Source organism: Aethalodelphis obliquidens, unplaced genomic scaffold (genome assembly GCF_003676395.1).
Source record: "Aethalodelphis obliquidens isolate GAN/ISIS:26980383/991018 unplaced genomic scaffold, ASM367639v1 scaffold5, whole genome shotgun sequence".
Classification (NCBI taxonomy): Eukaryota; Metazoa; Chordata; class Mammalia; order Artiodactyla; family Delphinidae; genus Aethalodelphis; species Aethalodelphis obliquidens.
The window spans coordinates 27,316,820-27,329,123 of NW_020837949.1; the positions used below are offsets into that span (position 1 = coordinate 27,316,820).

At 38.9% G+C, this 12,304-nt stretch overlaps 1 protein-coding gene across 1 annotated transcript in view; it reads left to right on the plus strand.

Annotated features, from left to right (window-relative positions):
* The window catches only part of SLC13A1 (solute carrier family 13 member 1), a 76,656-nt gene that overhangs the window by 18,120 nt on the left and 46,232 nt on the right, over positions 1-12,304 (plus strand). Inside the window, exons 2-6 of the mRNA XM_027102064.1 lie at positions 2,342-2,470; positions 4,313-4,449; positions 6,824-7,011; positions 7,621-7,678; positions 7,757-7,805. Coding sequence (XP_026957865.1) covers positions 2,342-2,470; positions 4,313-4,449; positions 6,824-7,011; positions 7,621-7,678; positions 7,757-7,805 — 561 coding nt within the window. The remainder of the gene's footprint in view (positions 1-2,341; positions 2,471-4,312; positions 4,450-6,823; positions 7,012-7,620; positions 7,679-7,756; positions 7,806-12,304) is intronic.

A 12,304-nucleotide genomic window follows, 5' to 3' on the forward strand; every position in this document is an offset into this window, starting at 1 on the left:
GGTGCACGGGCTTAGTTGCTCTGCGGCATGTGGGATCTTCCTGGACCAGGGCTCGAACCCGTGTCCCCTGCATTGGTAGGTGGATTCCTAACCACTGTGCCACCAGGGAAGCCCTGGAGTGAGTCTTATAGTTAGAGTGAAGGTGGCCTTGAATGCAAGAAGAGGATTTTGGATTCTTTTCAATAAACAACTGAAAAATCACTGACTTGATCATTTTAAATCAGGGCTGGGCCAGTTAAAACATGAAAGTCATCTACACAAGCAAATAATACTTGAAATTTTGCTTTTTATTTTGTCCCCAAAGTTGCCCCATCTGAGCAGACTATGAGTGTCTAGCTGAAGTAGACCCATGTGGAAGTGAAATTTCAACACTATGGCAGGGGTTATGTGTGGTGAACAGAATTCACTGGTACCATATTCTATTTATTTTTCTGATGTTTTTGCCGTCCCTTATAGATTGGTGTGCCAGACACTTGTCAGGGTAGCTAGTCCCTTAATCCAGCCTCATGAAAGGGAATGACGAAAACGAAGCAGATTTTTTGAAAGATCACCTCATTCTGGAACAGCCTTGCCTGCAGTGGAGGAAGTAGAATGGAAGCAGAAGGTCAGGTTTTAGAGGTAAAATGACAGGGGGATGGATAGGACCAAGAGACTGGTTGGTTGTGATTAAAAAGCAAGATAATAAAAAGGTCCATTTTATCTTTGAAATCTAGGTTCTTGTAAGTATGATAGAAAACATAGGGTCATAATGAAGAGCTTTGGGGTTATCCACGTGTTCTAACTAAGAGAAAAAGCAGGCCTGGTCATTCTCTACACTGGCATTTTATTTTATTTTTTAATTAATTAATTAGTTAATATTTTTGGCTACCTTGGGTCTTTGTTGCTGCACACGGGCTCTCTCTAGTTGCCGGGAGTGGGGGCTACTCTTTGTTGCGGAGCACGGGCTCTAGGTGCATGGGCTTCAGTAGTTGTAGCACACGGGCTCAGTAGTTGTGGCACATAGGCTTAGTTGCTCCGTGGCATGTGGGATCTTCCCGGACCAGGGCTCGAACCCATGTCCCCTGCATTAGCAGGCGGATTCTTAACCACTGCGCCACCAGGGAAGCCCTACACTGGCATTTTAAATTAAGCTCATATTCACAGATTCTCTCCAGAGCAAGTCAGGAAGATTTAGTCAAAGCTCAGCTTTGTTTCACTGTTTTTCATTGTTTGTCAAGATTATAGAGGCAGACTTTGTGTAATATTGTCAACATCAAAACACCTTTAGTCTTTCTCCTTGAAAAAGCACAACAAAGACATGACACAATCATGGCTTATTAAGAATTTCTTAGAAACCCACTGAAAGTACAGGATTTCTGGATGAGTAAATACCAGGCCCAGAGGACTCACCCTGAGGTAGGTGAATCAGAGGGCAGCAGAGCTAGAAATGTTATTGTCCTGGGAAAGCCTTAAATAAAAGACCTCGGTAAACTCAGACAGCAGTTTTTGTAAATTTGTAAATTTTTCAAACACAGCCCAGAATTTGCAGAGATTAAGCAGTGTGAGAGCAAAACAAAGCCTGTAAGAGATGCTAACCTTTACTGATCACTTAGTACATCCTGGGTGATTTCATATCAAAATTATTTATATAAGCCAAACACAATGACAAATTCCAACCATTCCTTAACAATGCCCTAAAACAGAAACCCACAGTTTTATACCTAGCAAAGCAAAACGTTCTATTAAGAGTCTCTATCCTGTTGAGTCCCCCTGTGTCTTCCCAGGAGCTCAGCTGTCTTTCTAAAAAGCAAAGCAGAGGCTCTTCACCTCCAGGTCTGTGTCACTCAGGGGCAAATTCAGTCTTATCCATGCATGTAACAGGGCACTGTCCTTCTTTCCCTGTAAAAAAGTACACCAATACTTTTCTTCTAGGTTGATTTTCCCTTTTTAGTAGAGGGAGAGGAAGGTCAGTGTGCATGGTTCCCACCCAACCAAGAAATGCAGTGAAAAGGCAGGGAGTACATTTCACAGGCCAAATGAAGGTGAGGGCAAACAACTATATACGCCGACATGAACACAGAAAACTGACTGCATGCTGTTGTCTGTTTTGAAGAAAATGTCAAGGAAACATAACAAATAAGGATGTTTTTATGTCACTGGTTTTTCATGTGTATTAAATTTTGACTCTTGGAACCCCTCAGAAATAACCATTTTGCTGCCCAACTCAAAGGGGCAGGGACCTTCAGAGTTTCTTCATAACTTTCTCTGTGACTCGACTCTATCCAGCAAATGTGATTGTGGTTTGAATGATAATTTCCCAGCCTCATTATTTCACCTGGCATTTTGCCTTTGTTCTGTCCAGGAAGCAGAATGTGCCTACATCCTGTTTGTCGTTGCCACGTTTTGGCTGACAGAAGCTTTGCCTCTGTCGGTAACAGCTTTGCTGCCTGCCTTAATGCTCCCTATGTTTGGGATCATGCCTTCCAAGAAGGTAAGTTCTCCTGCGAATGTTTGACATAATTAGATTCCCTACTTCATGCTGCTACTTCCAGTGAGAAAGCTGTATTTAAAAGGATCAATAATCCTGTTGATAAGGCTTCCACATAAGTCCTCCAAACTTCCAGCTGTTTCTTGCCTCTAGAATTCTGCATGTGTGTCCACCTTCAGGTGGACAAAAACAAAACACAGACTGTGGCTTCTTGAGTCATGTGTGTCAGTAGGAGAAATGTGTGTCCAATCTTCCCAGGCTGACATCCATGCCCGGTGCCTACCTCCCAAGAAAAAGGCCAGTTCTTTCACGTCCTGCATCAGCTTTTTCTAGTCAACAGAATTCGGTCTCACACAGTGTTGGAAAAGCAATTTTTGTTTCTAATGAAGAAAAAGCTTCCCTGTTTTCTTTTCCAGAAACCTGCCATTTCAGAAGATAAGGCCAAATTAACTTTCACATGTATTTCCATTTTGTTCTTGCTGAGAGTTTATTCATGCTGAGAGGTGTTTCTTACCTTTATACAATCTAAGGGTACCCATCTGAAGAAAATGGATTCAGTTTCTCATTAAAAGCATGAAATGCATTGAAACCAGAATATCTATCTCCATGCAGCTTTCAGCCACCCAGCACACAACTGCCTAAACCACAGCTGAAACATTCTCAGGCAAGATGTCATGTTCAAGATGCCAGGCCATGCAATTTATCACCTTTGGATTTCTATCTTCTGCCTGGGCCCAGTACTGCTTTCATGAGGCTCATCTGTCCTGTAACGTGGGTGGAGACTTCTGTTTTTTAACTAACCCATAATACCCATGATACAGTTCTCTTCGCCTTTCCGCGGGAGAAGATTTTACCACAGCCTTGTGATTCAATTTAAGCCAAGCATTTTGTAAAGTCAGGTCTCTTGAATATCAGTACCATGAGGTATTTTTAAATAAGGTTTCTATGATTATATAAGTTTGAAAAATAAGTAGTATAGGGTATCCCACACTTTGAGAGTGATAGTATACACTAGTGTTTAAAGGTTTTGAGAAGGCCTACAAGAAAGAAAATTCTAGAATCATAGAAAACTCTGTTTTTTAAACTTATTTGACCACAGAAACTTTTTTTTTTTTTTGGTATGCGGGCCTCTCACTGTTGTGGCCTCTCCCATTGCGGAGCACAGGCTCCGGACGCGCAGGCTCAGCGGCCATGGCTCTCGGGCCCAGCCGCTCCGCGGCATGTGGGATCTTCCCAGACCGGGGCACAAACCCGTGTCCCCTGCATCGGCAGGCGGACTCCCAACCACTGCGCCACCAGGGAAGCCCAGAAACTTTTTTTTAAAGAAAAGTATTATGTACCTTTCAGAGCACTCTTGGTAAGTCCTGCTGCAAGTGGTTGCCCAAGTATCTGTATACTCTACTAGTCTCCACTCAAGATACAAGAGTGACTGCAGTTTTGGTATAATGGTGGTGATAAAGATATTGGCACGCCAAAACTTGACTTGAGATTTTCCCAGATCATAGTCATGGCCGTTCTGCCATAGGAGTACAAACTAATTAACCCCAGTTTACAGATGGAGAAATTAAGGCATAGAAGGCACCTGCCTGATGTTGCTCAGCTCTTTAAAAACTTAGTATATGGGTACCCTTTTTTCTTTTCTATATAGTTTTTTCATAGCACTACTGTTTCTGGGTAAGGATGTGGAACTTATTTAAATTTGTATTCAAACACATCTACATTTCTTTCAACAAAATAGAAAGATCATGTAGTTGAAGGTCAAAGTTAAGTGCAGTGAAACAATGTCTTTCTGGTGCAATGTTTTCCCCCCACCAACGTAAATAATGGGTTTAACTGTAATTTCAGGTGGCATCTGCTTATTTCAAAGATTTTCACCTACTGCTAACTGGAGTCATCTGTTTAGCAACATCAATAGAAAAATGGAATCTGCACAAAAGGATTGCTCTGAGAATGGTGATGATGGTGGGTGTGAACCCAGCATGGTAAGTAAGTACTGTGTTTACCGTTCCAGGTTTACATTCCAAACAGACCATTTTTGTGCAGAGCAAATAAACAGATAAGTAATGCATATCCAGACAATCATTTGTATGGCAGTGTAAGTCATGACTTTATTTTTCTCTGCAAATATGAAAGTGATATAAAAGGTACTTGAGGGGCTTCCCTGGTGGCGCAGTGGTTGAGAGTCCGCCTGCCGATGCAGGGGACACGGGTTCGTGCCCCGGTCTGGGAGGATCCCACATGCCGCGGAGCGGCTGGGCCCGTGAGCCATGGCCACTGAGCCTGCGGGTCTGGAGCCTGTGCTCCGCAACGGAAGAGGCCACAACAGTGAGAGGCCCACATACCGCAAAAAAAAAAAAAAAAAAAAAGGTACTTGAGTTGGAGGAGGAAAAGAAAGAAAACTTTCCCACTGCAGGTCTAACTACAGGGAGGCTGGAATAAGTGCACACAACTCGTTCACCTTTTAGGCGCTGTAGGAGTCAAAGCTGAGAGAAGCCTTGAACCTCAACAGACAAGACTGACAGACATCAGAGTAGATTTCAGTGCTAGCTTGTTTATTTGGCTGATTGCACACTCAAGTCTCTTTCAAGAGTATCCTTGATCATCAGGGAGGATGTTAAGAACCAAAGACATTGCCGACAAGATACAAATATGTGCAGAAAAATTCCAGGGTGAACATTTCTCTTTTTAAATGAACTGTTCCAAAGTGAAGCAATTAAGAAGGTTCATTTATAGAATGTGAAATCACTCATTAGACTGATTTTCCCCACTAAAATAAATGCTTTTTTCCATTAAATTAACTGGCTGTTTTGGTTTTAATTCTAGCTCTTGTTAAGAACATAGATGGGAGCTAAAAAAAAAAAATTCCAGTGTCACAATCATTTACCTAATGGCATTATGCTTTAAAGCCTTAGGTGGTTCTTCCCTTCTCATCTTTCTTTAAAACATAGGAAAATTGTATTGAATTATGTTGCATAATTCGTTCCAGGGTATAACCACATCTGTGTTTATCATTTATGGAGCAAACTATTTTGTTAAATAGAAAAAAAATTCAATAACTCAGATCAGACACATTTTTTAAAATATCTGTTACTTAAAAATTTTACGACATGTATTAAGGGTATTTCACTCTTACAATGAAATGGTGTTCCATGCCTCTTAAAGTGCTGTAGAAATGTGTCTCTTTTCCTTGGCCACCTGCTCACTGGCCCCAGGGGGTGAGGTCATGCACTGCACAGTGAGGCAAGGGTCCTGTCCATTATACCACTAAGCGGTTTTTCAATTTAAGGCATTTTTACCACGCAGAAGTTTTATCAGTTCCCACCCTTTGTGTATTGAAAGATTTCTTGTTTTGCCAGTGCCTGAAGTTAAAATTGTTTCTTTTTTTTTTTATTAAGAATCACTTGTTTAAACAGTTTTCTTAAAAGTTTTCTTTTACACATAGAAAATATCCACCTTATCTGTAGTTGGAATTTATAGTGTGGAATTTTCTTATAGATCTATTTCAAAAGAGACTCAGAGAATTTCATAAATGGCTCTATATGGAAAGATGTGCTTCTGAATGATTTTCTTGGACCTCCTACTCAAGAGATCATGTTTTTTCCCAATTGTGATTTTGAAAGCTTATAGACATGGTTTAAAATCCTATTAGGTATGTTATTTTTTAAGGGAGAAGAATTACTCTATTTGTAAGAGGAGACAGTGTAATACATCCAGTCTTGACAACAGGCAGGGATGTCAGATTCAGGACAGCATGAATAATTGAATCTACAGAAAATTCTGAAACCTCATTTTAGCTAGTGATTTTACCCATTTCCTCCACCCACCATATATTGAACCAGAGTAGTTAACAAGTAAAAAGCAGATTTATAAATATTAACCTCCCTCCTTGCCCTTGTGCCTCCTTGGCACATATACTAATAATCAGAGATACGACCCAAACATAAAAGAAAGGATAAGGGATCTTAAATGCAAATGCTGACTGCACCTTATCTTACTAGTATTTGAAGATGTGTCATCTGTAAAGGGCATTCAAATATTGGTGTAATATTATAAGCTGTTACACCATCTACCAACTTGCAGTTTGATTATAAGTTTTATCACTTTTCTGGTTTCAGAGAGAAGATTCTTATGGTTTTCAGGGAGACAAACCTCGTAAGAAATCTGCCCTTACATGTGCCATTTTGATTTCTACCTGGCTATAGCTCTCCTCAGAGTTCCTCATCTGGGAGGAATCTTAACCTTCTATGTTTTGAAAAAATTAATTCACAACTCATGAACAACATCCTTTACAGTTAAGTGATACGGAGCTGGTGAAGCTAGAGAGCACACTTCATAATAAAGGCCCTCTCATTTCAGGCTGACCTTGGGGTTCATGAGCAGTACCGCCTTCTTATCTATGTGGCTTAGCAACACCTCTACTACTGCCATGGTGATGCCCATCATGGAGGCTGTGGCCCAGCAGATCATCAGTGCTGAAGCAGAGGTTGAGGCTACTCAGATGACTTATATCAGTGGATCAACCAACTATGGACTGGAAACAGATGGTATCACATGTTGATTTGGCCACAGTGGCGTCTAGTCATTTGGGCAATAGAAAAAGCTCAAGAATTCTGGGTTATATTTTGAACTAATTGTCCATACATGCATGATGGGAATTTAACCTTCTTCTTTCTCTATTTTCCAGTATTTATACAAGGGAATTACATTTACCCAAATATTTTACTTTCAGTTAATGGCTGAATTTACATTCTCTGGCAAAAGGGAAAGAATAAGTATGACTTTTCTATCCTCCAGCCAGTCTATTAGAACTTTCTCTGTCTTTCATGCCTTTATCAGTAGACCTCCAGGTTACTCTTTTATACTGAAATGACTTTCCTGCATAATATTGGGAACGTTTAATTCTTATATTCTATTTGGAAACAGCATCACATTTTACCTTGGTTATTTCTGGTCTGATAAACTGCTCTGATGCAGTGAAAAAAAATGTTGGGAGGATATTGGTGTTCGTAAAATACTTTATTATGATGACTGTTATGTCAGTACAAGGTGAATTTGTTTATTTTCAGTTTCTAATAATGCTTCCATCTTCACACATACACACATTGATAACCCTTCATTTAAATTATTATTTTTTTCCATTTAATGTTTTGCAGAAAATGTTAATGGACATGAAACAAGTGAGAGAAAAGAGAAAACAAAACCAGTTCCAGGGTAAAGAATATTATTTTGATTAGGATTTTCTGAATTACATTTTAATAAAATTATAAACTGGGTCAATTTGTTTTTCAGATACAGTAATGATGCAGGGAAAATTTCAAGCAAGATGGAGCTGGAAAAGGTACATGAAATTTGATTCTCTCTGAATAATTATACATAAAATTATATTAGATTTGCAGTTAGATACGTGTGCATTTTAAAACCTGTTACTTGCTTCCTTGTCTATAAATTACTTTACTTGCTTACATCAAAGCATGTTGTAATGGTTTGATAAGCCTTCATGGATGGACTGAAATCAACATCCTGATAGGAAACATTTTAGGCTCTGAAAATCAGCCTCATTTTCTCCTTTTACCAGGTTCGTGGTGATGGCAGTTAGCATATGTAGTTTAAAGAAATATAATGCTAGTCTCAGAATACTGTTTCATTTTCTTATTAAAATCTTGCTGCCTTTTTATTAGGCTCATCCTATTTCTTCCAGGGTATGAACTTAGAGCAACTCCTATTCATGTAATTACAATCCAGTTATCTTTAGTGTCTTCCTTACCACTAAATTCAATGCAGAATTCATGAGCTGCTACTGTCAAACACAGATGGAGGAGTTGTTGTAGCTATTCTGCCTATTAAAGGAAGGAAAGAGACTTTTGTAAACTATCCCATAGAATTCATTTCCCCAGAATAAATCAATGTAAAAATACTATACTAGGTTGTATTGGGAGCAATATATCTTGAGACCATTGAAAAATAATCCTGCATAGAAATAGTCCAACGGTAACCATGGCATTAGAAATATGAGAGTGGGGCATATGTTCCTTCCTCAGGCTATAATGCATTAGCATGCAACTCAATAGGAAAAAGAAAACTTTCTTGTTATTTACAGAAATCTTCAAGGAAAGAGCGAATTTTATGTAAAGAGAAAATAATACAAAGATAAGTTTTAAGCCACTAGCTACAGGGTGTATTAAGGGTTTTTAAGATGAGAATTGAATACATATTTATGAAAACATTATCATCTTTAGGGAGAGAAGTAATTCTTTTAAAACACAGAAAATCAACAGTACGCCCGCTGTATTACAGAAGAATGCATTATAAATAGGCTTTAAAAACTGCTGGATATACTTGCACTCGGTAACTTTCTCGTGGTCATCTTTACAAACCCAGTTTTCTGGTGTGATGCCTAAATTTGGCTTCCAATGATTTGACATCCAACACTGTCCTAGGCATTGTAGGAAGGTCTGTTGATGAAAAGACCTACTCCTTACCATAAGCAGCTCAGAGTCTAATGGGGAAGATGGACTTAAAAAAAAATGCGTGACATAGGGCTTCCCTGGTGGCGCAGGGGTTGAGAGTCCGCCTGCTGATGCAGGGGACACAGGTTCGTGCCCAGGTCTGGGAAGCTCCCACATGCCGCGGAGCGGCTGGGCCCGTGAGCCATGGCTGCTGAGCCTGCGCGTCCGGAGCCTGTGCTCCACAACGGGAGAGGCCACAACAGTGAGAGGCCCGCATACAGCAAAAAAAAAAAAAAGCGTGACATAAATACCACAGCAAAGGTGCACACAGAGGCCAGATCTCCCAGAAGCTGGAGCAACTAGCTCAATCTAGGAATATTGCCAGAGGGAATGTGAGGTAAAGGAATTTGAGTCTGGAGCAAGATGTCCTGTGCAATCAGGGAAGTGCAAACTCCATGAGCGCAGGGACTGTGTCCACTTGGTTCAGCATATAATCCCCTAGCACATTCCATTGTTTGACAGAGAGTAGGTATTCAATAGATATTTATCTTGACTAATTAACGAAGGAGAGAAAAAGGAAGAGGTAACATAATCAGAGAATAAGATGAATTCAAAGACCCCAAAATGTCGAGAGCAGGGCTTTTTTTGGGAAACATCTCCAGTGCAGGTGCCAAGAATGAGCTGTGGAAAGTGAAATGTTTGGATAGGTTGGACCAGGTTAAAAATTGCTGTTCATGCCATGCAAAAGAGTTTAGTTCATCTTAAGGGAAATAGAGAGCTTTGAAGCCAGGAGGCAGCATGTTAAATTCTGCCCTTTAAGAAGCTTACTGTGGCAACAATGTGAAAGGCAGAGGGTATGGACCTAATTGAATTTTTGATTAATCTGACTTTGTAGATGAGAGAGGGAAAAGTATAGAAGATGCCTCTGCTACAGTAAGCTAGGTAAAGGCAGATGGTGATGCCACAGACTGAGATGGGAAACACTGAGGGGAAATAAGTTTTCAACGGCGAGAAGTAAGGTAATTTGGGTATATTTTAGGCAGTAAAGATTAAGATCTGAGTCTGGAAGAGAAGACCTTTGAACAATGATTCTATGGTCTTTCTAGAACTTTATATATACAAATTTAGCTTGGTGTAAAAGAAAAATTAAGGGATCACTTTTTGCTCTGTAATAGTGCTATTTATAAGAGATCACATGAAAGTATTTTTTACATACTGTACATTTAAGATATGTTTTGATTTTTAGCAGTTACACATCTCTTCTCAGATATAAACATATTGTATAGTTTGTGTTATAATTATAGTAAATTGCACCTGTTCTTTGCTAGATTTAAACTAGATAATTTAAGATTAACTGATTATGTGGAAGAATCTATATCTACTTAATCTAGCTATAAAATGGAAGGGATATTTATATTCATAATGTTTTAGTCTTCTGCTTTTTTCATGAAGTTGGTGGGACATTTTATTGAATTAAAATAAATCCTGTGTGGTTTGGCTTTGAATGTGAACTACAAGTCAAAAAAGATCCAAATATTACTCCTTTTGAGAGGGGATGGTTTAAAATAAATTTCAAAGAAGAGAAAAAAAATGAAAGTCATAGATTTTTTTGGTAATTTGCACCATTTTGCCATGTTTTTACACATCTGAATCACCAACGTGTTGATTTGATATACTCACATATTGCAAAATGATCTCCGCCATAGCTTTATTTAACACCTCCATCACATTACATAATTACCATTCCTTTATTGCAGTGTTAACATTTAAGATGTACTCTCTTAGCAACTTCCAGCTACGTATATGGTATTACTAATTATAATAATCATGCTGTACATTAGATCCCCAGAACTTATGCATCCTAAAACTAGCAGCTTGCACCCTTTGACCATCATCTCCCCATTTGCCCACCCCCAGCCCCTGGTAACCACCACTCTACTCTCTGTTTTATGAGTTTGGCTTTTATGCATTCCACATATAAATGATACCATGCAGTATCTGTCTTTCTCTGTCTGATTTATTTCACTTAGCATAATGCTATTATAATGATAGCCATTCTAACGGGTGTGAGATGATAACTCATTATACTTTTGATCTGCCTTTCCCTGATGATTAGTGGTGTTGAGCATCTTTTCATGTACCTGTTGACCATTTGGATGTCTTCTTTGTGAAAATGTCTATTCAGTTCCTCTGCCCATTTTTCAATTGGCTTGTCTGGGGATTTTTGTTTGGTTGGTTGGATGTTTTTGCTAGTGAGTTGTATGAGTTCTTTATATACTTTATCAGTCCTAAAATTATTATTAATAGAACTGCAAAGTTTTGGTAAAGATGATAACGATGATAATTTGATAATTTTCCCACTGCTGCTGCTGCAGCAGCTGATGGTGATGATTATATGCTGGTTTTGAAGCTGATGGATATTCAGCAGTTCCTCAGATTCCAGGAACTGATTAAGAAGCACTCCTATCTAAGAGTCATATTCCTAAGCTGCATACTTAAAAAAGAGATGTCTTCCATGACTCACCAAGTTCCCTTTTCACTATAGGCAATGGCCCACCCATTAGCAGAACTCCCTACTCATGCCCAGAATAAAAATGTTGGGTAGGTACTTAGACCTAACTGACCATAAATTCTATATTACTCCAAAAGTAGCTGAAATATTTTTAGAGAAGAAAAGGAACAAGAAGAAAGGAAGACCCCAAAATGACACTGACATACATGAGGGAATAGATTTGTCAGGTTCCAATGGAGCAATTGGGAGACCAATCATCGCTCATATTATTTCCATAAGAAATGAGTTCCAGGTTTCCAAAAATCAATTTTTACATACCAAGAGAAGAATCAAGTTGCTATATATTTTCCTTCTTTCAAGCACTAGTATTAATCAAAGAGATACCTCAGATTTTTACACTAGCTCTATTTCTAAACCTCCAGACATCTTTGAATGAAAGGAACTGAAAAATCAGTACACTTTTAATGAAAGGCCTAAAATAATTGTTTTCCATTCATCTTATATAATTTCTTGTTCCCCAAAGGGAAAAATTCAAAGGAAAATTTCCTTGAACAAATTGAATTTTGCTTTTAATTACGTGTTGTTTAGTTTGGGGGTGAAATTCTTATTATTCAAAATCAAATTCCGTAAGAGGGCACTCTTTAATATTCTCCAAAAATTCTAAGAACCATATAACAGTAATTAGCATGGGTCATAATGTCAGAGACTAGGGGCATTAGTGCTGCCGAGTAAGAAGATATCAGTTCTAGACTATCTGGCCCCTAGATCAAATGTAGAAAAGGAATTTTAGATTAGATCAAGTAGGTGCTACAAACAAAGGTTCTTCTTGATTACTCTTGCCTTCTCTTAGACCGCGTGAAATTCGGCAGCAAAGCCAAT